The sequence below is a fragment of the Xiphophorus hellerii genome, chromosome 20 (assembly GCF_003331165.1).
Source record: "Xiphophorus hellerii strain 12219 chromosome 20, Xiphophorus_hellerii-4.1, whole genome shotgun sequence".
Classification (NCBI taxonomy): domain Eukaryota; kingdom Metazoa; phylum Chordata; class Actinopteri; order Cyprinodontiformes; family Poeciliidae; genus Xiphophorus; species Xiphophorus hellerii.
In genome coordinates, this window is record NC_045691.1 from 9,142,637 (window position 1) to 9,170,476 (window position 27,840).

At 36.8% G+C, this 27,840-nt stretch overlaps 1 protein-coding gene across 1 annotated transcript in view; it reads left to right on the forward strand.

Annotated features, from left to right (window-relative positions):
• The window catches only part of LOC116710117 (dedicator of cytokinesis protein 3-like), a 152,750-nt gene extending 131,721 nt beyond the window's left edge, over window positions 1-21,029 (forward strand). Inside the window, 33 exon segments of the mRNA XM_032548946.1 lie at window positions 198-279; window positions 1,202-1,372; window positions 3,418-3,610; window positions 3,890-4,017; window positions 4,574-4,720; window positions 5,742-5,840; window positions 6,011-6,105; window positions 6,227-6,302; window positions 6,444-6,544; window positions 7,727-7,785; window positions 7,967-8,115; window positions 8,227-8,312; window positions 8,477-8,503; window positions 10,099-10,194; window positions 10,669-10,729; window positions 10,810-10,903; window positions 10,981-11,129; window positions 11,206-11,292; window positions 11,532-11,636; window positions 11,783-11,924; window positions 12,039-12,205; window positions 13,014-13,100; window positions 14,015-14,194; window positions 14,604-14,687; window positions 15,589-15,705; window positions 16,218-16,321; window positions 17,142-17,274; window positions 17,498-17,579; window positions 17,739-17,857; window positions 18,028-18,115; window positions 18,209-18,328; window positions 19,132-19,217; window positions 19,764-21,029. Coding sequence (XP_032404837.1) covers window positions 198-279; window positions 1,202-1,372; window positions 3,418-3,610; window positions 3,890-4,017; window positions 4,574-4,720; window positions 5,742-5,840; window positions 6,011-6,105; window positions 6,227-6,302; window positions 6,444-6,544; window positions 7,727-7,785; window positions 7,967-8,115; window positions 8,227-8,312; window positions 8,477-8,503; window positions 10,099-10,194; window positions 10,669-10,729; window positions 10,810-10,903; window positions 10,981-11,129; window positions 11,206-11,292; window positions 11,532-11,636; window positions 11,783-11,924; window positions 12,039-12,205; window positions 13,014-13,100; window positions 14,015-14,194; window positions 14,604-14,687; window positions 15,589-15,705; window positions 16,218-16,321; window positions 17,142-17,274; window positions 17,498-17,579; window positions 17,739-17,857; window positions 18,028-18,115; window positions 18,209-18,328; window positions 19,132-19,217; window positions 19,764-20,447 — 4,198 coding nt within the window. The 3' untranslated portion in view covers window positions 20,448-21,029.
• The last annotated feature ends 6,811 nt before the right edge of the window (window positions 21,030-27,840 follow it).

The window sequence follows — 27,840 nt, forward strand, 5'->3', positions numbered from 1 at the left end:
ATCAAGCAGTTGAAAATAAAATAAAAATTAATAGTCAAAGTCAACTTTCTCTGATTAAGTGGAGTTGTGTTTACGGAGAGATATTACTTGGCCACCTGGTTTGGTAAATTAATTACACCACCTAATAACAGCATGTGAGTGTAGCTTTTGTAATGCTCTTGTAAAGACAAGTGCTGTGATTATTGTTTGTTTTCCAGAGAGCTGATTCGCTGTCTGAAGTGGTACATGGACCGCTCTGCTGAGGTGGTCAGACAAGACCACATTCAGGAAGCAATGAGGGTAAGAACGAGTGGAAACTCACAGGTTACGTTGTTTTAATACCTCAGATGGTTCAAAGTAGAACCACACATGAAGCAGTTCGCATGTTACATTATGTAAATTAGATCTAAGAAAACTAAATGCAGTTCTATAAGTTGTCAGATATGTTTACATGCTCCATTGCAACCAAGCTTGTAATGTTACATGCAATTGTTGATTTGTACAGTTTCTGTAAATAATATGCTTTTCCTAAACCAAGCCAAAAATAAAGAAAATAAATGTTCTCTTTTCTTTAGGACTATTTTATGTCTATGTGTCCTTGCTCTGACTACTGACAAAGAATAGGAAGCATTTATTTTAAAATAGATAGACCATTTTTGTAGACACTGCAGACTGTAGCACTTTCATTCAACAAAGCTGCTCAGCAGTTTGAAATATTCATCAGACTCAAACATCCATCTCAAATGAGTCACACTGTCATGTACAAGTGGACGACATGAATTATTGAGAATAGTTTTGACATATTCTGCAGCTTTGGCTTCTAATTCTTAATTCATCTTTCTGAAGTCTCTGTGTGCTTCAGTTGTTTTTAGTTTGTGTTTGTTACAGTATTTTAAATTATTTTACAAACTGTGTATAAACTCGTTTGTGATGTTTCCTTCTTATTAAGGTCATGCTCAACAAACTGCAGTTAAATGAAAACAACTAGACTCAGTCTGCTGCATTTCTTTTGAGTTGGAGCTCATTCAAATCCAATTTTCTTCATCTAGGAACTAGATTGAATCCACATTTTTATTATGAAGATTGTTAACTGTTTACTTAATGTATTTCTATTTTTGAAGCAAACTTCTCTTGCATACTATTCAAGCTATTTTCTGTGTATTTACATTTTTTATGTATCTCACAAGTATTTTTTCTGTCCTAAACACCAAACTGTTATCAGGCTCTGGAGTATCTGTTCAAGTTCATCATCCAGTCTCGGATCCTTTACTCCCGGGCCACCTGCGGGATGGAGGAGGAACAGTTTCGAACCAGCATCCAGGAACTCTTTCAGTCCATCCGCTTCGTCCTCAGCCTGGACAGCCGCAACTCAGAGACCCTCATATTCACTCAGGTGAGGGGAACACTTTTTAACGCACAAACTGAACAAAGCTTCTTTACTTCAAATCTTTCATTCTTTTAAATGAACTGAATGTCACTGCTTCACTCATTTATTCAGCTTATTTCATTATGCTTTGCACAAGACTTTAATTTGCTTCTATAACAAGTAGTGCCATAAATATTTATTTAGTTCGACTTGTGTTATTATAAAGTTTCTACCCAAGCTGTTTTGCATTAGTTGCTTTAATTTAACTTTTTCTCCTTTTACACCTTTTTTCTACTTTCCCTGCTTATTCACATCACCTTCCTTTTCAATCCCCATAACTGTCCTTCATTGGGTCCCGATGTTTTCCCCTGGACCTCCTTCTTACCCGCACACCACAGGGCTCCCAGCCTTGCCCTGGCCCCAATCAGACTCCAGGACCCTGCATTGGGCCTGCGGGCCCCTTAGCTCTAGTCTCTGCCCTGGGCCAGATCCAGGCCCCTGTCCCAGGGCAGGTTCCTGGTGGCGTGCCATCTAGCTGCTCTCAGGCGTGGAGCTCCAACGCTCTGCGGCCGCCTTCGCTGTCAGTAAGTAGACGTTTAGAAGAAAGCAACAACTCCCAGTTTGTTGTGTGAAGCCCAGAGTTCCTGTTCATGTCTTCAGCTGTTTGTGAGCCTAATAATGCACAAATACACCACACGCACATCATGTTTGGTTTCACACATTCTAACACTTCATGTTTGTTCTGCACTGACAAATCATTTACACAAAACCCATTACACCATGCTCACCTACGTTAATACATTCCCTCTAACAGCAACGACTAACAAGTCTTCCCCTCCAAGTCACATTAGCCTCAGTGAATATAGAACAAAAAATAACTTAAAACTAGACATTAAAGAGAAAATAAGTAAAGGGCAGTAAAAGAAAAATGCTGAAATATCTGCAAAAAACATGGAGACCTATTAGTATCTTTGGTTTAAAAGATCACCAAAAGATTTATGTTTTATGGATTTAAAATATACAGATACTGAAGAATGATTCAAGATTTCAAGAGTAACAAGAAAATCTGTTTTTGAGCTGAGCTAAGAGTTGGCAATTATCCATATAAAGTATATTCAAATTTAGCTTTTGATTGAACGTTTTTATCTGAAGTGATCAGACTACAGTAGTGTTAATAGAGACAATTTAAACACACGAAAAAGGCTAAAATCCTGTCTATTGTGCACATTTGGACTGCTGAAGCGGCATGAGCAGATTTATGAACTTTTTATCTCCTGAATCATGATCAAATCCAGTTTACTCAACCTTAAACTTTGACTTCAGCAACCCAGAAACCAAAAAATTTGAACTTCAAGTATCTTAATTTCTATCCACAGCTTTAGTTATTTACATAAAGAAGCCAGTGACTGCTGGAGGGTCACCACTTATCTCAGTTTATGTGTCTTTGTTTTCTACCCATACAGGTAAATCTTTGTCTTTTTGCCCTGCAGGTTTACAGTTTTTTTCCCCTTATTTTATTTTGTGAAATGCCTTCTGTAAGTTAACTCTTTTTTCACTCCTTATTAAAACAGGTGAATAGCTCTTTTGCAAAATGTAGTGCATCAATAAAAAAATAAAGGTAATTTCTATGATTTATTTTTGGCTCATTGGCATATATTTAATGCCCACTTGAAAACCACGTTAATACATTCCCTCTAACAGCAACGACTAACAAGTCTTCCCCTCCAAGTCACATTATCCTCAGTGAATATACTTGAAAACCAACACATTTTTATGATGAGTCTTATCATGCTGTGGATTGGGACAAACTTGCATGAGCTGTACACCTGAGTTGTGATGAAAAGATTCATTTGGGAAATCAGCTTTTCAAAGTGACTCAATTCTGCTCTCTTTGGTTGTTTTACAGAATCATGGACACCTTTCTCTCATCACATTCACTGAAACCGACACCATTAACCTCCTTGTTCTCTTTCTAACATAAATCTCCATCTTCCAGACCCTCACCTGTGCTGTCATCTGAATATCCTCCTAATTTCCTCACTTGTTCCATTTTTCCTGTTTTTCTTCTTTAGGCTGCGCTGTTAAACTCCTTCCCTGCCATCTTTGATGAGCTGCTGCAGATGTTCACGGTGCAGGAGGTGGCAGAGTTTGTGCGTGGGACCTTGGGCAGCATGCCATCGACGGTGCATATTGGACAATCGATGGACGTGGTGAAGCTGCAGTCCATCGCTCGAACTGTGGACAGCAGACTCTTCTCTTTCCCTGGTAACAGCTTCCATATATCAGCCTAATTTTAGTTTTCTTCTGATTTCTTTTTCTCCATAACAGGAAGGGGATATAAATGTTTTAGGGAAAAAATTAAAAAATAACTAAAACAGTTTCTTCTCACTAAAAAAGATCCTTTGAAAACCATCAAATTCTGGTTAGCTTTTACAAATTTATTTATGAATTGTTTTCAAATAATATATGAAATCAGTCTGTAAACTGAATGTATTTATTTGTCCATAAAGAGTATTGTTTAACCTGCTATGTGTTCGCTTCCAGAGTCTCGGAGGATTCTGCTCCCAGTCGTCCTGCATCACATCCATCTTCATCTGAGGCAACAGAAAGAACTGCTCATCTGTTCAGGGATACTCAGCTCCATTTTCTCCATTATCAAGAGCAGCTCACTGGTAACCCATGTATACACATGAATATAATGCAGAACATACGTCCAAGTTGTCTCTCATGTCATTAAAGTCTGGGGATAAATTATTTTATTCCACATTATTTTCTAAAAAGTCAAAAGCTTTTAAACAGTGCTGAACTTATTAGGCTCATTTGGGAAATTTATCTAAACCTAAAGTATCACCAAAGCCAGTAAAGCTTCCTGAAGGAAGCAATGAAGATTTTTACTTTGTTTAGATTTTAAATATTACTACAAACTGTGTACTAGTATTTCCTGCTACCAATTTCCAAAAAACATTGTTTTTCAATTGATACTGAGCGAGTTATGGGGATGATTTATTACACATATATGCTAATTGATATCTGAATGTTTTTTCTTCCCTCTGATATCTACAAAAAAGGGGAAATGCAGTGAATCCTTTATGTTATTTTGTGTTTGTCTTGCATACTTTTCTTTTCTACCTTCCCATTTCCTTTGTTCTGCCCCAATTCCACTTTCTTTTAAACCTTTTTCCAAACCGTCCCCTTCACTCCATGTTTCCTCCTCGTCTCTTCCTCCAGGACACGTCGGTGCAGGAAGAGGTGGAGATGATGGTGGAATCTCTGTTGGACGTCCTCCTGCAGACACTTCTGTCCATCATGAGCAAGAGCCAATCGCAGGAGGCGGTAAGGGGTCAACGCTGTCCGCAGTGCACCGCGGAGATCACTGTTAGTAACTAACAATATGACTACTACTTCACCGCCCTCTTCCCTGACCTGCCCCTCGCCATGCTGCCTCTCTGTTAGGACTGGGCAATATTAAACATGGTTTTCCCTGGTTATTTTCCTGTTCTATAATTTAGATTAGTTTTGACATTTGATGCACTGAAATTTAAATCTAGTCAACAGAGAATAAAGATTTAAATAGTTTTTCATATTGCCCTGTCTTAATCCATCCAGTCATTATTCCCATGCCATCATATTAGTTTTCTGATTAGACAAAAACTGCTTGTCCTTGTTGGGAATGCTTGCATGCGACATTAGTAGCTTTAAAAGTGTTGAAAATATTTCTTATGCTCTCCCCCACATCCTCTAGCTATTTTACAGACTTTCAAAAGTTTTCATCCCCCTAAACTTTTTACAATTTGTCATGGTAGAAACAAAAGCATTAATGTTTTTTATTGGAATTCTTGAAGATCTTCACAAAATGGTGCATAATTGTGAAATGGATGTAAAATGTATTTAAAAATTGTTTACAAATAAAAACCTTATGAAGATGACTTTTGACTATTATGTATCTATCAATTATTTTTCATTTTCATTCCTTGGCCTGAACCTTTCATGTTCCCTTCTCCTTTTGTTCCTTTTTATGATCTCAAACTAAATAAAATAATCTGTGTTTGGAATAGAAAAGTTTAAATTATTCATAGAAATTAAGAGAAAAGCTAAGATAACAAAAGCAAACAATTTATTAGTTGCATTAACCACAGCATCACTCGGAAAATTAATGAATTAATAAAATTACTGATTTTCTGAAAACTGAACAAATGTTTCCATTCATTCTGGAACATTAAAAGTAAATTTCAAAGTTTACCTGATTAAGAATAGTTACTATTATCCAACACCTTTCGACGATTGTTTTGTTCACAAAAGAGCCTCTTATTGTTATCTCTGATTGGTTCTTTGCTACGGTGATAACAGCTTCCATGTGATTGGCTCACATGTCTGTCCCTATCTTTCTTTTTGGCAGGGAGAGTATGTCTCGTGCCTCCTCTCGCTTCTCCGCCAGATGACTGATATCCACTTTCAACACTTGATGGAGAATTTCCAGAGCAAGGACGAGCTCAAGGTACAACACGAAATCATCCTGCAGTCATGTTAGTAATGACAGATCTGATGCAAACAGCAGCAAAGACGAGTCAAACTGTTAAGAAGTTCAAATATTTCAAATTTTATGGCAATAAAATAATAATGATTTTGTTTGAGCAACATTGACACGTCTCTTTTCTTGGCCCCCAGGAGTTTTTGTTGAAGATTTTGTGTGTGTTTAGAAATCTGATGAAGCTCAGTATTTTTCCTCGCGACTGGAACATCATGAGGCTTCTCACCAGCAAGTAAGAGACAAAAATAGTCTGCTGGACAGCAGAGACATATATTGATATCAATATATATATCGGTTCCTGAAACTAAACCAAGCAGCCGCTAACACAACATATATATGCTCACTTTCTGCAGCATCATCCTTACCACAGCTCAGCAACTCGCTCCTGCTCTGCACAAGAACTTTGCTGAAGCAGACTTTGACTTCAAGGTGCACACATTTAAATATTATTATGAGGATAACTTCTACATCCCATACTGAAACATTTATTTAAATAGATTTACACAGAAATCAAAGTAGGATAGCATTAAAGAACAGTCTGTGCTTTATTGCTTGTATGTGCATAAGCAGGTATGGAACTCCTACTTCAGTTTGGCCGTTCTCTACATCAACCAGCCGAGTTTACAGCTGGAGAACCTGAGTCCTTCTAAGAGGAAGAAGATCTTAGACAAGTGAGAAGATTCACAAAACACAGTCAAACTATGTTCCAATAAAACAAGAGACAAAATTAAAACACAATGTGAAACGTTACAACAGTTGTATATATTTTTCAACCCGCTGAAAGCAGATATTCACATACAGTATTTGCGCTGCATCAGTTGTGTAACCTTATTGAGACTCTTCATGAATGTGGTAAAATCTTTTTTTTTTCCAAGACGGCAAATTTGTTTCCACATTTGGTTTAATTCTCCAATTCTCTTCACTTCTGTTTCCAACAACTCAAATATTGTGAAAGAAAACAGTTAATAAATCCAGTTTGAACATCTCTGGTTGAACTGTGGCATTAAACACAATTTGAAATAAAGAAATTTAGTGCTGAAGCCATGAGTTAGCTCAATTCTCTATTCTCTATGCTTGGTGCACAGGTAACCTGGGGTCACCAACATAGCAGGTAGTTTTATGTAACACATATTGTGTCACATAAATTAAACCAGAGCAATCTACTAATAATTAGTAATTTTTATAACTTTATTTATAAGGATTGAAAACATATGTGCTCTTCTATCAACATATTTTTTGATATACATTATGATACCTCCACCTCTGAGTTAGCAAATTTCTCAAAAACCTGCTGTAGCATTGACTACAGAACTTTTCTTCTACTCTCTGGTGGAGGGTCTGGGTATTGCAAGTGGCCTTGCGAGTTTCATTCTGCTTTTTGGCTTTTTATCCAATCACATGAAAAACCTTCAAGACAAAACCACTACCATCCCTTCAGCTTTTATACAAGATGATTTAATTTTAGCTTTCATGAACTAAACATGTTGCTGAATATATTTTACACATCATTTGTAAAAATGAAAACTGCTCAAAAACACAAACTGCACAGGAAAATGTTTGTTCTTAATGTTTCGTCATATGTACCCACAGTAAAGAAGTATGTACTAAAATTTGCTTTCAGTTTTAACTATTTTGTTTTGCATTCCCAAGCTCAAGTTCCTGTTCTATCTTTATGTACAAGAAGACAATTTAATATAAAAGATGCCATTTAAAGGATATAAGATTATTAGACCAAAAATAAATATCAGGCATTGTGCTGTGCAACATTCTGAGCTGCATTTGAAATAGGATTTGATTCAATAAACCAGCAAGTAATTGGGGTTTAGTTAATAGCAGTCTTGTTTTCATTGCAGATATGGCGACATGAGAGTTATGATGACCTATGAGCTTTTCAACATGTGGCAGAACTTGGGTGAGGTTTATTTTATTTTTCATATTTTTTTTAAATGGACATCGATGATCTTTTCCTTGCAGCTTTTATGAACTCATGTGTGAGTCACATGTGTTTTTCATAGCTTTTTCACTAAAATTGCACTTGATAGAATAAATTGTTCACTGATTGAAGATGATTTTAAAACATGTGTTGATTTTAGGAGAGAATAAGATCCATTTCATTCCTGGGATGATCGGACCGTTCCTCGGAGTGACGCTGGTCCCTCAGGTGGAGGTGAGGAACATCATGATCCCCATCTTTCACGACATGATGGACTGGGAGCAACGCAAAAATGGAAACTTCAAACAGGTACACAGATACATGTGCATGATCCCATGATCATATCCGAGAAACAGCACAGGCCTGCTCTGACATAAAGCTGCACACAGAGAGTTAGTTTATTTCTCTTTGAATGTTCAGGTGGAAGCTGAGCTAATTGACAAGTTGGACAGTTTGGTGTCGGAGGGAAAGGGTGACGAGAACTACAGAGAGCTGTTCGGGTTGCTGTAAGGAACACAGAGTTTGTTTGTGCTTTAACTCCCACCTGGCTAAGTTTTTAAACCTGTCCGTTCTCTCTTACTCTCCTTCTGTTATAAAAGAAATTAACTCTCAGTTCTTCTGCTCTAACACTCCTCTCTGCTGTTTGCTTTGCTCTTTGCTGCGGGACTAGAACCCAGCTGTTTGGGCCCTATCCCAGGTAACCTTATCACATACACAGAGATCAATGCTGCTTACATTAAAAGTTTAAACATGTTATCCAGAAGATGTCTGCATGTTGGTGGTGTGAGTCTATAAACTGAGAGTTTAGTGTTGTGTAATCAGCACAGATAAAAGACTATCAGTAACGCAACCAAAAAAGAAGACAATTAAATGATGTGCATCAACAATTTTCTTAATTTACAAATGTCTCAGGTTAGTAGCTTAAAGACCTAGCACACCTGCACCCTATGAAGGGATTAAAAAGTGCTCTTCTACAATCTTAGTTCGACTGTAATTGACTGACTGTAATTTACTACAGGGGTAAATGGACACTTGTGACGAAAATGTAAAACACTAAAATTTCTGCAGCATCTAAGCATAGATTGAAGTTTTTGCTCCATTTCTGACCAGTATTATTACACTGAGGTGTAAGGCACACGAGTCACCAGAATACTTCACATTACCAAACCATACAGTGATTATGCAAGTCTCACTTTATCATACTATCTTTACTTTTTAAAGGTTTAAACTGTAGCTTCAGTAATGTAGCTGACAAAATGGTATTTAAACTCTTCCTCTGTAGTTGGCAAACATGTTGGTTAACTTTAAAATCCCATGAATAGAAGTGAAGTTAAAATACTAATGAACACAATCAGACTATAACTGTGGTCAAACAGTCCATTATTTTTCAGCTTGTACTGACAGAGGACACATAAAAAGTAGAAACTGCTTTAACAGAAATGCTTTTCTTATTTGAAAAACGTTATATTAATATACAACAGTCACATCCACCTCTGGCTGGAGCATTTACCCCAGGCTGTCAGCTTTGTGTGAGGTTTGAGGTTCCTTGTGTTAAACTTTAGTTCCTAGAGCAAAACGTGTTTCCAACACAGAAATTGTTTTCTGTAGTTGAGGCAAAGTTAATCTTTCTTACTTCTTTACTTCTGTGGAACACACCTACTGTTTCTACTTTGTTGATTTTTGTTGTAATTTTATCCAACTTTATCTCTACAAAACGTTCTATGATCACTGTGGGAGATTTTCAGATATTACCTTTACACATCATCTATTTTTGCTAGAGGTTTCTGTTTTATTGAGTTCGACGCAAAAATCAAAATATTGTGGTTTTAAATCACTTTGTTGCTTAAAAATATAATAAAAGAGCCAGTTGGGGGATTTGTTTATGTTTCATACTTTGGTCACTTTTACATTTAGCTTTGTTTTTTATATCCAGAATAGAAAAATTGGTATTATTCTTAACACATACACATCCAAACATGCTTTACAACAACATTTTCTGAGTTCAACACCGTTGAAAATAACAAACTGAAATCTGCTCTAATTTTCCATTAATTACTAAACCTGGACTTTCTGGGAATCCCTTTACTTTTGTGCAACTTCATGCAAACATTTTGAAAAACTAAATAGCACATCTGCTGGGAGGTTATGTTTGAGTTTTTAATGCAAAATAATTTCCTAAAGTCAATAAGTCAGCATGATGATAAGCAGGTTGCTAATTGTGTCGCCAGCCTGTAAAAACACAACAGTTTATGTTTTGCACATCTACCTGATTCTTACATGTTTTCTTCTCAGTCTGTTGGAGAAGATTGAGCAGGAGACATGGAGAGAGACAGGAATCTCATTTGTTACATCGGTCACGCGGTTAATGGAGCGACTGCTGGACTACCGGTAAAATATGTTACATTATAGCAGTGGTTCCAAAAGATTTTCTGCGCCCCCCTATGAAGTACAATAAAATCCCTCCCAAAAAAGAAAAAAAAAAAATCAACCGGACACACACATCGTTCAACCAGACATAAACCTATACGCATATTTTGTTTTTAAACTCCACTGAAGTTTATTTCACACTTCAGGTTGCAACAGAACACACTACAAACCATCTTTACAGTGAAACACTTTTTTTTGTCACTCATCCATACTGCTTCCCGTGCCCCCCCTGCAATGGCACTGTGCCCCCCTAAGGGGGTCGCGCCCCACACTTTGGGAACCACTGCATTATAGTATTTTTAACAACACATGGTAATACATGCTTGTAAAATAACTTTTTTTGTAATCGGTGTACAGAGCATTGTAAACAGCACACCAGAGAAATCAGAAATTTATTGTGCAGTAAGTTTTAAATGCTGGTATAATTTTTTTCAGGGACTGTATGAAAGGAGATGAAACAGAAAACAAGAAGATCGGCTGCACAGTGAACCTTCTTGTAAGACTAAATCAAGCTCATATTCTTTTCTGTATGTTTTTTTTTTACTAATAAGAGGAGTGATTGTTTTTGCTCTGCAGAATTTCTACAAGTCTGAAATCAACAAAGAGGAGATGTACATCCGTTACATCCACAAACTGTGTGACATGCATCTGCAGGCTGAGAACTACACTGGTACAAAAAAGTCTAACCAACATGTGCACACATGAAAACTTAGAAATGTGTTACTGATGCTGTTTGATTGGGTGCAGAGGCTGCATTCACCCTGCTGTTGTACTGGGAGCTGCTGCACTGGGACGAGAGACCAGTTAAAGAGTTCCTTCATTATCCTGCTCAGACTGAGTGGCACCGAAAGGAAGGACTCTGCCGCAAAGTCATCCACTATTTCAACAAGGGAAAGGTCCATTCTCACTCTCAGTCCATGCAAAAATGTTCAGACTAATTCAAACTAATTCAATGCTCTGTGTTTCCTCCAGTGTTGGGAGTACGGTATTCCTCTGTGCAGAGAACTGGCCTTCCAGTATGAATCTCTCTACGACTACCAGAGTCTTAGCTGGATACGAGTGAGCTCCAACACAAACCATGACCATAATTAACTTAGTAATTAATAGTGTACTTTAACAATACCAGTATGCATTACAGATTCAGTTTTAAATACCAGATATACTGAGGCGGCATCCTTATTGTCACAATGCTAGTTTTTTACATCACTTTTATATTTTAGTAGAGTAATACAATATTTTTCATTCCTTTGACTTTTTATGTGAGATATGTGTAAATATTTCTTGGTTTGTGTCTGAAGAAAATGGAAGCAGCATATTACGACAACATCATGGAGCAGCAGCGTCTGGAGCCGGAGTTCTTCAGGGTGGGATTCTACGGCAGGAAGTTTCCTTTCTTCCTCCGAGTGAGTTGAATATTTAGACTGATGAAGTGATTTTAATGCTTAAATAAGTTGAAGATTAAAGGGATTTTAGATGGAAAGATGTGCATTTACTCTGGAACAGCAAAACTAATTTTTTGTCTGTTTCTTTTTTTGTTTGTTCACAACAGAACAAAGAGTTTGTCTGCCGTGGCCATGACTATGAGAGGTTAGAAGCCTTCCAGCAAAGGATGCTGGGAGAATTCCCACAAGCTATTGCAATGCAGCATCCAAATCAGCCAGATGAGGCCATTCTGCAGTGTGATGCGCAGTGTATCCTTCAGATTAAACACTTCAGCATCTTCACATCTTACAAATACTGTTACCAGCATCTAAGTGTGAACTTCATGTATGATTTGATCTTTGACCTCTACCTCCTGGGCTCAGACCTCCAGATCTACGCTGTGACACCAGTTCCAGAAAGTGTCACTGTCCTTCAGATGGACAGAGTTCCAGACCGCATCAAGAGCTTCTACCGGGTGAACAACGTTCGGCGATTTCGTTACGACAGGCCGTTCCACAAAGGACTCAAAGACAGAGATAATGAGTTTAAGGTGAACACAGAAGAGTTTGTTGCAATATGTACATGTTTTTTCTTAAAATATTTCGTAACACTTTATTTGAAGGGGTGTGCATAAGACTGATGTGACATTGTTATATCACATTGTCATGATATGACACCTGTTATGAGCATGAAGGAGTCTATGAATGTTTGACTGTTGTCATAAAATGTCATTCGGTAAATAATGACACTTTTAATGCAAACTTGAGACTTTTAATGGAAGTTTTCATGCACCTTTACATTAAAAGTGTCTATTTATCGAATGACACTTCACGACAACAGTTGTAAACATTTATTATGACATTATTTATGACTCCTTCATGTTGATAGCAGGTGTTAGATCAGGTGACAGTGTTATGTCAGTCTTGTGCACACCCCTTCAAATAAAGTGTTATCAAATAGTTTTATTGACAAAGAATCTTCATTTTTTATCAATCAAAATGTAAAAAAATAAAATAAAACTTTGCCTTGCACACCCCCAAAACAATCAGCCACAGAAACAAACAGGATGGGCTATAAATGAACCAAATACGGACTGCTTGATAGACTTATATTTAGCCTTTTAGTCAATACACTATTAACATGTAGATTTTCAGCTGGTGTCAGTCGCTGCCAACGTAGAAGTGTCACAGTGCTCCTGCAGTAAAAAAACAAAACAAATAGTTCTTATTGCAGGTGAAAAGGCTTAGTGCACTATTTTAAATGCATTGTTTTTAATGAGATTTATGATAAAGTAAACTTGAACTAGAGCTCTGTAGATTCAGGATAGTTAGAATTAATGTGTGTGTTTTATTTTTCAGAGTCTCTGGATTGAAAGGACGACTCTGATCCTCACTCATCCTCTGCCTGGAATTTCACGCTGGTTTGAGGTTGACAAGCGAGAACTGGTGAGTGAATTAAATGTCTTTACTGTGCAAGTTTTTTGTCATATTATTTATGTATACAATTTATTTTAACGGTTCTAGATAACTGTTATAGAAAGCCCCATGAACTCAAAGGAGGTTACATTGTTTACATTTATTATAACAGCACAAATGAACAATTTATTAACTTGTGCAGTGAAACTCACAAGATAATCAGGGTTTCTATTCAGTCAATTAAAATTTTAAACAAATATGGCTGTGGCATTTCACAAGTCAAAATAAGCATCTTTGTATGAAAATCTTTATACTGTATTTGCAGACTTCATTCCCTTTCCCATTTTCTAGAAATAATAGATATGATTCTGTGGTTATCTCAGATTTTCATGTACACTGTGGACAAAGGGTTTATCTTCAGCTTGAATTTAACATTTTCAGAGTAGCCATATTCTATACATCACCAGTGCCAATAGAGGTTTCTTTGAGGGTCAACACTCAAGTGATGCAACATAGGAATTGTAATTTTTTATATAAATGAAGTCTTTGGGCTGATATGTCTTATTCAATTCAATTCAAAAATACTGTAATGATCCCAAAGAGGAATTAAATGTTATCATATGTTTTTATGTGTAGTATGTAAATACAGCTAAGCTTTTCTTGGTGTTTACTGTTTATATATTTAAGATTTTGAAAAAATTATAGTGAAACATTGTATCTATATGTTAAGTTATCCTAAAATTGTCCAAGAAATCTAGAAATCCAAGTGTGGAAATTTATGAAATTTGAAAATTAATTATTCTTAAAGAATATGTTTAACAAAATTAAAGCAAAAGGATTATCTGTATATGTGACACTTGATCAATTATGAGGAAGTCAGAAATAATTTTGTTATTTATTATTCTTATCCATATCTATGTCTCTAACTGCATTGCTGTTTGCAGGTGGAGGTGAGTCCGCTGGAAAACGCCATCTCTGTGGTGGAGAATAAGAACCAGGAGCTGCGGACTCTGATCAGTCAGTACCAACACAAACAGCTGCATGGGAACATCAACCTGCTCAGCATGACGCTGAACGGAGTCATCGACGCCGCCGTGAACGGAGGCATCGCCAGATATCAAGAGGTAGAGAAAAAAACAACTTAAAATAAACATTAACTCTCATCTTCTAATGAGTCCTTCTCTGTCCTGTTATCTTTGTTCTGTAATGAGAGTTCATTGTTATCATGAAGTCTGCCTCCACATGTTTTATTGTGGCTCTCTTTTTATTTTAGGAGTCCAAATGAAATCTTTGTGTTAATATGAAGAACATGAGCTGTTAAGACCCTCTAACCACCTTTTGAAATAATGGGTTTAATTTTGAATCTGTGAAAGGTGTAGAACTTATTAGTGCAGGTGTATGAAAGTGGGTTTGATTCTGTAATTTAACAACAAAGACTTTTTTACAGCGTTATAAAAATATATTCAGCTAATGGCAGATATTAGCAGTAATCCTGCTGTCATTAAAAACAAACCTATTTTTTCCCTTTACCAGGCTTTCTTTGATAAGGAGTACATCACCAGCCACCCTGAAGACACAGAGAAGATCACACAACTCAAAGACCTCATGCAGGAGCAGGTGACACAAGATCCACACTTTACATGTGAAACGTCAAACATTTCCCATCTTATATTTTATTTAATCAGGGAATGCCATGAGATTAGCATTGCTTTTTCAGGAAAGACCTGGGAAAGAAAGAACATGAAAGTTTAACATTTACATTGGAACACATAAACAAAATGAAACAAGTCTTCAGCTGTAGATGTCTATTCAACACAGAATAAAGTATTTAGATTTAATGTAGCTTCTCTGATGAATTAAATCTTTTCTCCATACATAAAAAATATGCTATTATTAGTATTGGATTTGAAGAGGGCTCAGAAACGAGAATAGAACACATACAGTGATAAATCTTTACAATTAATTCATCACAAAGACTAGTGATACAGTGAAAACTATGAATAGTTGCACTAATTCATTTTCTTTTATTCCAATAGTTATTTTTGATCAAATTACAACATTTATATTAAATGCATCTTGTTTAAGCACACAAACTTGATTCAAATTTGGAGGTGCAGGATAAGCAATGTATGTAATATAATAAATCACATCAAGTCAAGAAGGTTAAAAAATGTACAAGATTTTTTCAGACGGATAAATGAAGACAAATCATTTTTAAATAAGAGTCCAGATTAACCTGCTAAGGCCACTTAACAAAAATACTAACTCAATCTGAGATTTGGAAGTAATTTGGGGAAAATAATATTTTATTATTTAATAATTTTATTCCCATTAGGAACCAACTTTAACATTTTGAAAATACTTCTGTAATCTTTAATCTGTGGGTAAAGATATCTGTTGAGAGTAAATCAACAGATACAGATCAGAAGGGATTTTTTATCTAAGAGGTTTGAGTAAGTAAGAACGACATCATCACTCCTCCTCACTTAAGAAAACATTTCTTTTGGTTTTCACACAGGTTCACATACTAGGGGTGGGCTTGGCTGTACATGAGAAGTTGGTGCACCCAGAAATGCGTCCCTTGCACAAGAAGCTGATCGATCAGTTCCAGATGATGAGGAGCAGCCTCTGCCATGTGAGTTCACAAGAAGAGCTTTAAATTTGATATGTAAACCTTTTATCATCCATGCATGGAAGAAATGATGTAAGGAGAGAATCTGAACCATAACTGTTGTTCAGTAATAATTTTGTGAGCTTTTACAAGCCTTAATATGATGAAACAGGCCTAAATCAACTGTGTGTCTGGAGGAAGATTTCTTTTATCATATCATAGAGGATGAATCAATGTGCTGAAGGAGCCTAATTAGCAGGTTCTTCAAAGAGGATGTTCTTCTGCCTGAAGCAAAGACATCACTGCTTTGAGTCTAAACTCTTTCAACTTTGAACATTTCACCTCCTGAATTTATAAATGATTCTTTCAGGTGTTAAACTTCTGCCTGTTCAGACCAAAACAGCAGTATTTTTTAACCATGAATGTCTCTGAAAAGCCTTTTTGATGTAATTTTCTCTGATCTTAATCTCAGAACACGTGTGTTTATGAAGGAGCAGTATGAATAATCGGAGCAGGGCTTCTATGTTGCGTTTCAGGGCCCACCTGGTTTTGATAAGTCTGGTTCTGGAGTCAACAGAGGGATCCTGGCCTCTCACAACCCGATGAGCCCAGAGAGCTTCAAACTCGTGCACCGACACAGGTCTACACCACACACAGACAAACACACACACATGGTTCAGCTTTAGATTATCTTTGAGTGAGTTTTAACACTGTAACTCATCTGTCACACAATCTTGTTGTCACATTCTCATCCAGAGTAACTGTAGGTCTTCAGCTTAAGCTAGTAAGAAAATAATTAAGTTAAAGGTCGATAGTGTTGCCTGAGGTACAGTAAAACTCCAATCTATGAATAATTGCTAAAAAATAACGTTAAGGAGGGTCAAAGAAACCTTTAGATATTTTAGCCTAGTATCAGACCTTGTTGTGCATGGGTGGGAAGGGGTGTGAACTTTCTCAGCTTTATTCTTTCTTTGTAGTCATTTTTTCACCATGAAAATATGTAGCATTTGATTCAGTGTAGGCCAAGTTTGTTCTTATTGGCTTACATTTAATGAGGTAAACTGAAGCAATTCAGTTTTTTAAAGACACAAAGCTTCTTCTCTTTAATTACTATTCACTGCTTCCATCTGCTGTTTCTCCTTTATAATCTTCTTCTGCAGTCTTCTGTTCATATCACACTTCCTGAACTTGCACCATTTTCTCTCTCTGTCTTCATTCCCAATTGATGTCACTCTACGTTTGACTCCTTGCATGTTCTGATTGTTGCTAATTATTTTTATTTTTCACTTGCATGAATATTTTGTGCTATTTTGGCCTTTTTGCCTTTTATTTTGTGGTTCTGCAATCTGCATGGCTCCTCTCTCTTCCGTCCGTTTTCCTCTTCCTTCTGACTATTCCTAACTCAATTCCTCTTTTATTAATTTTATTATTAATATTCCTGGTTTTATTTCCTCTCCCAGTCCCATTGCTGTTTTGACTCCTGTTCGCATTTCCTCCCCTTCTCTCTCCTCTAACTCCAGTGAGGCAGGAAACCTGCTGATCCTGGCGGACGGCGTGGTGGTGGAGCATCCAGAGGATTTCTACCGCATGCAGGTCCGTTTTTGTTCCTTTATTTCATGCAGATGTAATGTGCTGTGCTATTGACCTTTATTTTTTGCAGATGCAATGCTTAAGGTTTACCAGCAGATGTCACCATATTTCCATTGAATCATTTTAACACACCAGCTTCATACTAATCTATTGTTTCAGGAAAACATCAATTTCTCGCTCAGTAGTTATTATTTTAGATATAAACTGTGTTCATTTCTCTCTGCAGGCCAGTCCCTCCTCTTCCAGTCTTAGCTCCACCCACTCTGCTCCGTCTCAGATGATAAACTCCACCCCGTCCACAATGAGAGGTGAGCAACTCAGTTACACCACTAAACTGTTGCAACAGAGATTTCCTCATCAGACTCACCAACAGAAAAAAGCTTTTTTGTATTTAAGTTTTGTATTTTGTGATGTTTGTGACATTTTGTTTTCTTCTCTCTAACCTAATCGTTCATCTTTGACTCCAGTGGGTTCTCCTTCTCTGCCAGACAAATACAGACACAACAGAGAGATGCTGATGCTGCTGCCGCCCCACAGAGAGAGGCCGAGCAGCGCCATGTACTCCAACATCACAGAGAATGGACAGGTACAAAGGCAGGATGGAGGTTTGCTCATTTAAAAACCAAAGTTTATGTCGACTCACATCACATCTCTGAAAACTTGCTTCAGTTTTCAGGGTTTTGGCCACAAAAGGCACTTTACTAAGACAATGTCGTATGTATGTGGTTGCCTTTATTGGTCTCTGTCTTTTTTCAGCCACCAAACTTTCAGAGAGCCTTGTTTCATCAGGTGATCGGTCCCTGTAAGCCCTGCAGTGACCCCAACCTCTCTGTGGTTGAGAAAGGTAACCAAACATACACTTGTCTTTGCAAAATATGAATGATACTAAATAGGGGTCCAGCTATTTTAAGCCCCTCTGTGTCTGTGTCTCCTGCAGTCCTGACCACTCCCAGCAGTTGGAGTTTGGACAGCGGCACCAGGGAGGCCCTGCCTTTCCTTTCCTCCCATGTTGGCAGTGTGATGGCTCCACCGGTTCCACCCCGGAACATTCCTCATGGTATGAAGCTGTGGCTGCATCCATCTGTCTGTTCATTTACTTGAGTATTCCTTCAGTGATTCACTTGTGGATGCCAATTTCAGATGTTCATGATGCTCTTTCAACATTTTAACGTGTACTCTTGCAGTTGAAGTTCCAAATAAAAGCTTCCAGTCTTTCTGCAGTATGTTTGTGATTATCTTTATGATGCTCCACACTGGAATAACAAATGAGCCTCATAGAAAGGAGTTAAAAAGAAAAGTGGAAGGTGAACTCAGAATCAGATATTTTACATGTGGAAAAGTAGGTTCCCAATAAAACTGTCCCTATTTTAAAGGGAATCAATTATGCAAAATTTACATTTTGTACATTTTATACTTCTCAACTGCTTCTAAAAACAGCCCAATCACTTAAAAGATGTTTTTTGGCAATAAGTTACTGTTAGTGGAAAATGAGCCATTTCAAAAACATCCAGATTGTTGAGTCACATTCCACCGGCACTGCACTGTTACAATCTCATTATGTATAATTTTGTGCAAAAAATGTAAACATGTTTGGGCTGGTACAGCTCAAAGACCTATCCTAACTTGCTCAAGAAAATATAATCAACTTTAAAATAGCTTTAAATCCCTCCTCTCCATCACACACTCCTCCACCTCCTCTCTGATTTAAAGTTTTCCTCCTGCTCCTCCTTTCACCCTGCCTTTTCTCTCCCCTCTCTCATCATTTCTTTGCTGCCTCTTCACTCCATCTTTCTCCCTCCAACCTCATCTGAGATGCGAGTGCGGATCTTTCAGTCAGTCCTGCTGTGTCTCCCCCTGTAGGGCAACACCTGTCGATGCACTTTGATGCTTTCCACCACCAGGTCAGCGACCTCCCTCCAGCTCTCCCTGCGCGCTCCTTAAGAAAGGTACCCTCCTTCTCCTCCTTCTCTTCCATTTACTGCTCCCAGTTCCTGCTGTTAGTTTGGATGCTTGAACATCTGTCTGTCTACTCCCCTTAAGAAACACATAAATATATGTGCAGGGTTTATTTTTAATCATAAATTGTTACTGTGATTGCGTTTCAAACTGTGATCAATTAACAGATTGACAAGATGAGAATCAACACAGGAAATCAAAGATTTTCTTGTCCCAATTTCTGTTTTCCTGTTTTCTTTACAGATGTGGGTTTAATTTTATATGTATTTTTCTGTTGTGAATAATTAGGGTTTTTTTAAATCTCAAATAAAAAGATCCCTTTTGTTTATTAACTTTTTTTGTCATTATATTAAAAATACATTTCTGGAGATACTTTGATTATTTTGGTCCATTTTTCATTTGTGTAATAAATAGTATTTTTAAAATAATTTTAATTCGGTATGTTTTATGATCTTGATCACTTCTATTAAATGTAGAGATAGACCCAGTCATGGTGATCATGAATCATTTTTTATAGCTGTTTCCTGTCTCCCCAGTCTCCCCTGCACCCTATACCTGCCTCGCCCACCAGTCCACAGTCCGTCCTGGATGGCAGTAACTCCACACTCTCAGGCAGCGCCAGTTCAGGGGTCTCCTCCCTCAGTGAGAGCAATTTTGGCGGCGCCACCTCCTCCTCAGACCCCCCGGCCAGCCGCACAGACACCCTGGAGTCCGTCCCCAGCAGCCAGGCCTGGACCACCGACCAGGAAGACTTGGACTCTCCTTATCAGCCTGTCAGATACAGCATGTCTGAGTCAGACGTCGTGGAAGGAGTTAAATCTCCGCCCTGCCGCAGCAACTCAGCCCCAGGAGGAGTCAATCCGGCCCAGGTGGGCTACCAGATCCAGCCTCAGGCTGCAGGGTTGGGCTGCACTGGAGCTCCGCAACCAGATGGGCTGCAGCAGCAGCAACACCAGTTTTACCACCACCACTTCCACCCTCACTACATTCCCCACAATCCACCTCTCTACCATCTCCATGAGCCCCCTCCTGCCTTGCCGCCTAAACCATACCTCAGAGAGGGCTGCATCCCTGAGGAGGACCCCCTGATCGCCCAGTCCGGACCGCCACGCCCAGCTGTACCTCGGCCAATGCCGCGCAAGATCTCCCAGCCCATAATAGCAGCAACCAAGGACGAACAAGCTAAGGTGGCGTGGGAGCACGGCATAAGTGAGGAGTGAGGCCAGCCGATGGCTTGGAGAAACAGAACAGGAACTTCTTGTTGAATATAAACATGAGAGCAGGAGCCGAACAGGAGCTGAAACATTTAGATTCTCCTCAGATGTCCTGCAGGAACCACTGATGGCTCAGCTGATCTGATTTCTCTCAGACTGCCCTGCGCAGTGACTCGTCCTCAATATCTGAACATTTTCTTTTCGTCTCATTCATCCCTGTACAAACTGAAATAGTTTTCATTCTACATCCATCAGAATAAAAACCCAATGATATTTCCAAATGCTGCCACTTCCTAAAACTGCACAGATGTCATGTTATTGATTTTGGTTTCATTTACAATAATAATAAACTACATTCTAATGATGGGAATTTCAATTACAAAATTTGCACAGGAATTGTATTTCTTTTTATACCTCACTCTGATAATGTTAAGTGAATGGCACTTTAAGAAAGGGACATAGGACCATAATATTTAAGAGAAATTTTACTTACAGTATATAATAGACACTAACAAAATGCAAACAGTTTTACAGAGAACCAGATGAAAAATTACAATATTTAAAGATTCAATTCTTTTTTAGAAGCTTAGAACAACGAGACCAACAAACTGAATCAGTAATTGATCTGGTACATTTAATGATGAGAGTCTTGATGGAAATTAAAGGTATTTTTCCAGTTGCTAAGAGTGTTAAAATTAAAGGGTATATAAAGTTAGGAAATATATAATTTATATTTAAAGTTTATACTTTTCTTTAAAGGTGAAGTTGATGTAGAAATATGCAAGATGTTGGGTTTCTGAGTCCAAAGTAGCTGTTTGATAAATGTGTTTGTTTGAAAGGTGGAGAAAAGCTCCACAAACACACAGACTGTAAATTTAAAGTTGTAAAACCTGTTTTACTGAAAGCTGTGAGGATGCAGTGGATTTGTTTTGTTTTAGCTAAAGATGGTTCTGAAGTTAAACTTGTAAATATGCGTCTAGTTTCATGTGCAGGGACATTTTTATTAAAATAACAACTGGATCTTTTTTTAAATCAGGGTAATGTTTGTATGCATGTTTGTTTTCTGACAGCTGAAACTGGAACAGAGGTAAATACCTTGAAAGCACTCCAGAAATACTGATGCTCCTGTTGTTCAGGAAATGCAACCATTAGTCAGTATCTGTTTCTGCTGATAAATGATCATGTTTGCTTACATTTTTGTTTGTTACTTATTGTTAAAGTCACAGAAATGACCTGAGAACAGTTTGTTTCACCTGGTTTTACTTTAACTTCCAAACCTTAACCATATTTACCTGATGCTGGATCATATTTTCTCTGCCGTTTGAGTTGAATCAGACCTGTCGATAATGTTTTTACTTTCACTCAATGCCACCATCTCACTACTGTAAATAGTTCATTTTAACACAGCGTTGTTGTGAACAAATATCCTGTATTTTAGGCTTTGCGATTTAAGTTAAAGACTCCAGTGTTGGAAACAGATCGGTATGTTATGTGACAGATGTTGGTGGCTCTGCCATTGGTTCTTTAAATGTCCTGCTTCTGTTGCTGCTGTTTACACTGATGTAAATGCTCCAGAATCCTGCATGTTGTGTTCACTGACTCAAACTCAATGAATTACAGTCATAATGACCAGTTCCACCTGGGTGTGCTATCTTTTTTACATCTGCAGGTAAAAAGATGTGGATTATAACTTAGTTAAGTATTATTACATTTCTGATGAGTTTGTGTGATGAAGCTGCTCAGGTTGAATCATATTAAATCATATGATAACTTTTAGATTTCATACAGAATTATTTTGACTTAAATTGCATCTGGAAAATGTACTGAATTTTATGTAAAAAATAGACTTACATCAGTAGCAGTAAAATAAGATTTGCTTTATACTGCTTAAAATCAGACTATGATCCCAGTACCTTAACATTTGTAATTGAGGTATTCTTGATGGAAGGGATCTCAGTCCACAAAGCTACAATTGTACAACTTCTATGTTTTAAAATCCAATGGCAGATTTTATATTTGCTCTGGCATAAAGTGATCAGCTAGCTTTATTGAAATATACTCTTAAGGACAGGTAAAAGAGACCAGCTAAACTGTATAAAATACAGTTTTACATTTAAAGGACCAAAGTGAAACTCAGAAGCTGGGGGATTCATGGTAAAGAAACTGTATTTGTTCAGTACTACGGAGTGAATGAATAAGCAGAAGCAAACAGATTGTAACTAACTCCTAGAAAATTATGTACCATGTCAGACTGTCTTACAGAATTGATGGTAAAACATCAACATAATGTTGAGTGTTTACATTAACTTTATGTTATGAGTTATTTTTCCACAGATGTTTTAAAAAAAAAATTAATGAACTTTCCCTTGTTGGGGAAAGAAAAAAGAAAAAGAAGTAACCAGCTGTAACATTTATTAAACTCAGCAATGATAGTTGTACAGTGAATTAGTTTTATTAATTATGTACAAGTTTAGATGCAATTGGGCTGTGTGGCCAGTTGTTCCAGTCGTTTGGAGAAGTTTTTCTTCAGCTTGGCCAAAAAAAAAAAAATCAAACAAACAAGAAAAAAACAACTACTTTGATGCATTTCTGAAAGTTAAAGCAGCACTTGTGGTTTACAGTTTACAGCAAAGTAGAGAAAAATAAAGCAAAATTAAAAAAAAAAAGCACAGATGTCAGTGAACAAAATAGAGATTAAAGATGAAAGACAAAAGCATCAACTGTGTGACTGCATGTTGACATTCAAAGGAAATCACTTCAAATATAACTTAATGAACATCTTTTTGAAAATGTATTGTCGCTGCAGTTTAATTTTAAACTAGAGTGCCACCACAAAGTGTTCCCACTCTTTCACTTTTTCTTTTAGAATACAGGCATGTGCCTGTATTCTAAAAGGTTAAGTTGAAATCAGTCCATAACAAAATCAATTAATAAACACAAGAATGAGACCAAAATAATGTAGCTAGAAAAATAAAAAGCATTCCATGAATTGGATTTATATACATTCATACTGATCACAGTAACAGGATATCTTCCCAGGTTTTATTATAAGATATGTGGTTCACAATAATACCATTTTCTTAAGCTACCTTTCAGTTTTAAATGATAATTTATTCAGGGTACGTTTTTAAAAAGGCTTCATATAATTGCCCACTACTCATGGAAACCACCTCCTTTTAGATCTTAACCTACAGTCCAGAGGTTATGAAACATTTAATAAGGCAACAAAATCAGCATCATATTTCAATACTATGCAAGTTACTGAATTTGATGAAATGGCTAAAATGAAATTAGGTTTTACTGTTTGCTGAAACTACTGTTTCTAAAACAGACTAGAAAAAACTACTGAGTATCTCATAAAAAAACAAAGATTTAAATAAAATGCTGATGAGGAGAAAATACAACAATACAACACTTTTTACTTTTTAAAAAAAGTAAAAAGCGGCTTTTTTTAAAAAAATACACAGCCAAAACATTTTCTGCACACAGCCATATAAAATATGGCTGTGTGCATAAAATATACATATAGCTGCATTCTGTATCATTACGTAACCTCTAACTCTGTTAAGCTCACATCAATTTGGTCAAAACAGAAACCAATGAATATGGGGTGTGAAAATATTCTGAATATGACAATAAAGGCTCTGTGGCAGCAGTAGCCAGCAATGGAGTAAGTTTTTTTTTCTTATAACAGTAATCAAATATTTTACTGAATCTTAGACTGAGATGAGACTGAGTTTATTTCAACATAGTTTAATTCAGTATAACCCAAAAGTTGTTCTGCCTCTGATGATCAGTGTCAGAATGAAAGAGGGATTGAATCTTGATTTGGTTAATAAACCTGTAATCTTAATTAAAAAACAAAATGAATTATGGCTGAGGTAATTCCTCTTTAGTCACACATGTACAACTGTTGATTATTTACCATGTGTTTAGAAAATCTTTATGTGATAGTAATGACTGGCAGACTTTTTAATGTCCTAAAACACTTTTTTTAAGCCCTCGCAACAAAATGAATATCAATTTTTCCTATTGAGAAACATTGCATATCAATTATTCCACATCTCATGCATTATTAGTTCATTTAGAAACATCCTGGGCTTCGAAATTACGCCGTTTACCCTCAGAGCTTGCGACGTCTTTAGTCCTGTCTCCTGTCGAGTTAGGATTAATGATGCCATTAATCATACATGCAAGAAAAGCAAGGAATATATGTCATTTAAAATTTAATTCTTTGTATTACTGAAATGCAGAATTCGAGACTGTCAATAAAATTATTCTATTAAGTTTAGTGAAGCAAAATTTGATTAGTTAAAATCCAAAAATATAATATATGAATTTAAAATGACAAACAGCTAAAAGTAACTCATAAGATATAACATCTTTTGAACTTTTCCAGTACCAGCTGCAGTGGCATAAAGTAATGCATGCCATTATTTTAGTTTACTGAAATGAAACATTGCTTTTTCTAGTCAAAAAACAGATTTTAATCATTTAAACAGTAAATAGAGCCAAAACATTACAAAATAAAAAAAGCTCTTCTATATTAAAAAATGGACAGAGCTAAAAGTTAAACTTTCCTTTGCAACAAATAAATTTTCTTTTGTAAAATCACTGAGGTGCAGTAAAGAAATGTCAGCCTTTTTTACGTATATTAGAGCGACTAATGGCTAAATATAATATAAAGTTTGTTATACGTGCCAAGACAAACTGAAACATCCAAACTTACCTGAAGGGCTTTTGCACCACAGAAAATATTAGACTATAGCTGCAATGGCAATGACAATGAGAACTCCAACTCCAACTCCATCTCCATGAATTAATCCTCTGACAGAACCTGAAGCACCTGAAGAGGATAAAGTTACTCTCACAACGTACCAGTAGAACAACACATATCTAATGCACAGAATAGGGCTGGAAAATATGGACCAAAAATATCTCAACATTTTTAAGCTGAATGGCAGTATACAATATATAGTATATATATATATTTTTTTCTTCTTTACATACTGGAAAAATAGAAATATACATTTGAGCCAAAGCTTTGTCCACAATGCAGACATACAGTATTTATTAAACAGCTATAGATGTATGGAGAGCCATTTTATTCAAAACAAAATAAATAAATGTTCCCATGAAATAAAACATTTAAATAGAAATATCTCATGGTGTCTGTCCTTCTTGTCACAACTCCCCTGGAAAACTTTTTTCCCTTCCTCTCTATGCAAAGCTGTTGTGTGATTGGTCTGAATTTTGTGGGCGACTTTGTTCATGCGAATAGCAGCACCAACTACTCAATTTCCAGAATCCTGTTTTCCAGCCAGAGCAGGATGGATATTTTTGAGTTGCAATTGTTCAAAAGCATGCAGGAAATGCATACTGAAACATTAAACACCCCCATCAGGTGAAAAATGTCTTCTATTCTCGTGTTCTGATAACATGGAATATTAAATCAGATGTTCCAGGTCATCAATCATTATTTCCTCCTCCAATATACTCATAATAATTAATTCTCTCTGCCATGGTTGCTGTATTTGCTGTACTGTGTAAATGTCAACAGTCCGCATGTCAACAGTTAAGAGTTTCTTAAAGAGACAGAGGCCAATTCAAAGCATCAAATTGCAAAGTCAAATTGATATAGCATTTTTAACTAAAGTTAACATAGTCACTTGATTGTGCTATAAAATGCCACTGGAATACACATAATACCCTTTAATTTTTGTTTGCTTACAAAGCATTCTTGAGCCAATGGTGTGTCACTGAAATATACTATATTGCCAAAAGTATTCGCTCACCTGCCTTGACTCACATATGAGCTTAAGTGGCATCCCATTGCTAATCCATAGGGTTCTATGTGACGTTGGTCCTTCCTTTGCAGCTAGAACAGCTTCAACACTTCTGATAGGCTGTCCACAAGGTTTAGGAGTGTGTTTATGGAGAGTTTTGACCATTCTTTCAGAAGCCCATTTGTGAGGTCACATACTGATGTTGGACAAGACATCAGTATGTGTCTTGTCCAGCAGAGCCTACTCTGTCAGTGGGCAGAGTGGGCTCTCTGACCCCACTCTGTCAGTTTTTGTGGCCTACCACTTCGTGGCTGAGTTGCTGTCATCCCCAAACACTTCAATTTTCTTATAATATAGCTGACAACTGACTGTGGAATATTTAGGAGCGAGGAAATTTCATGACTGGATTTGTTGCACAGGTGGAATCCTTTCACAGCTCAACGCTGGAATTCCCCTGAGCTCCTGGGAGCGAACCATTCTTTCACAAATGTTTGTGCAAACAGTCTGCATGCCTAGGTGTTTAATTTCATACACCTCTGCCCATGGAAGTGATTGGAACACCTGATTCTGATCATTTAGATCAGAATCAGCAATATTTTTGGCAATATAGTGTAGCGTACTTCAAAATATAATGTTTACAGGTTTTTAGTATTTGTGAACACTTTTCTTAATGATTAATTTTCGCCATTCTTCAAAATAATTTTTGCCATTCTGAGCAGAGTAGAATTCATATTTCTACTTTGGGTGTAGCAGTACATAAAATTGTGATGCTGTACTTTGAATTTATGAATAAAACAGATATAACATTTAAAAAAATAAAACATAACTTGGACTTACCTTGGACACGTACAAATGTGGTTTCATTAATTTGATGATGGAGTTTCTCCTGTGTGGCTACACAGGTATACCTGCCTGTTATAGTCACTATAGTGTTGAGGAAAATATTGTAGTGACCCTCTGTTTCTGGGTTCTCTTTCTTTTCAACAGGAAGGCTGCGTCCAGCACTGTCATACCAGACTACGGTGGGTCTAGGAGAAGCACTAAGTACTTTACAGCTCAGTAGGGTCCCTTCAGCAGTTTCATTGATTATTATAACTGATGGTTTTGCAAATGCACCTGTGAACAGAAATTTGCCTTTGTGAGTATAATATTTCTTAATGTCTTATGTTCATCCTTGCAATTTTAACTTTGGTTCAAAGTTGAGAAAGAAAATACTCCTACATTTGGTCATTAAATATACATCTGTCATCACTAAATTAAATCTCATAACTGCATTACATTAATTGCAAAATATTAATTGTCTACATTAATATTTTTAAGGCTATTAATTAATCAAGCTATACAATGTGTGTCTTACTCTAAAGCCTGTTAATTATAAAAACTCAGATGAAGCCTTGCAGCGGTTTGGGAAAACGTCCATATTTAAGGATGGTTACCACCATATTAATGTCTGATATTGAGATTTATTACCTATAAGTGTCACCAAAATGTTCTATGGCTTGAAAATGTTTTATTTTATTTCTAACAATTAAGATATTGTGATTTAAGTTGTTTGGTTCAGATTTTGAGTTTTGTATAAAATTAATGTATTTTATTTCATTACAAAGAGCTAT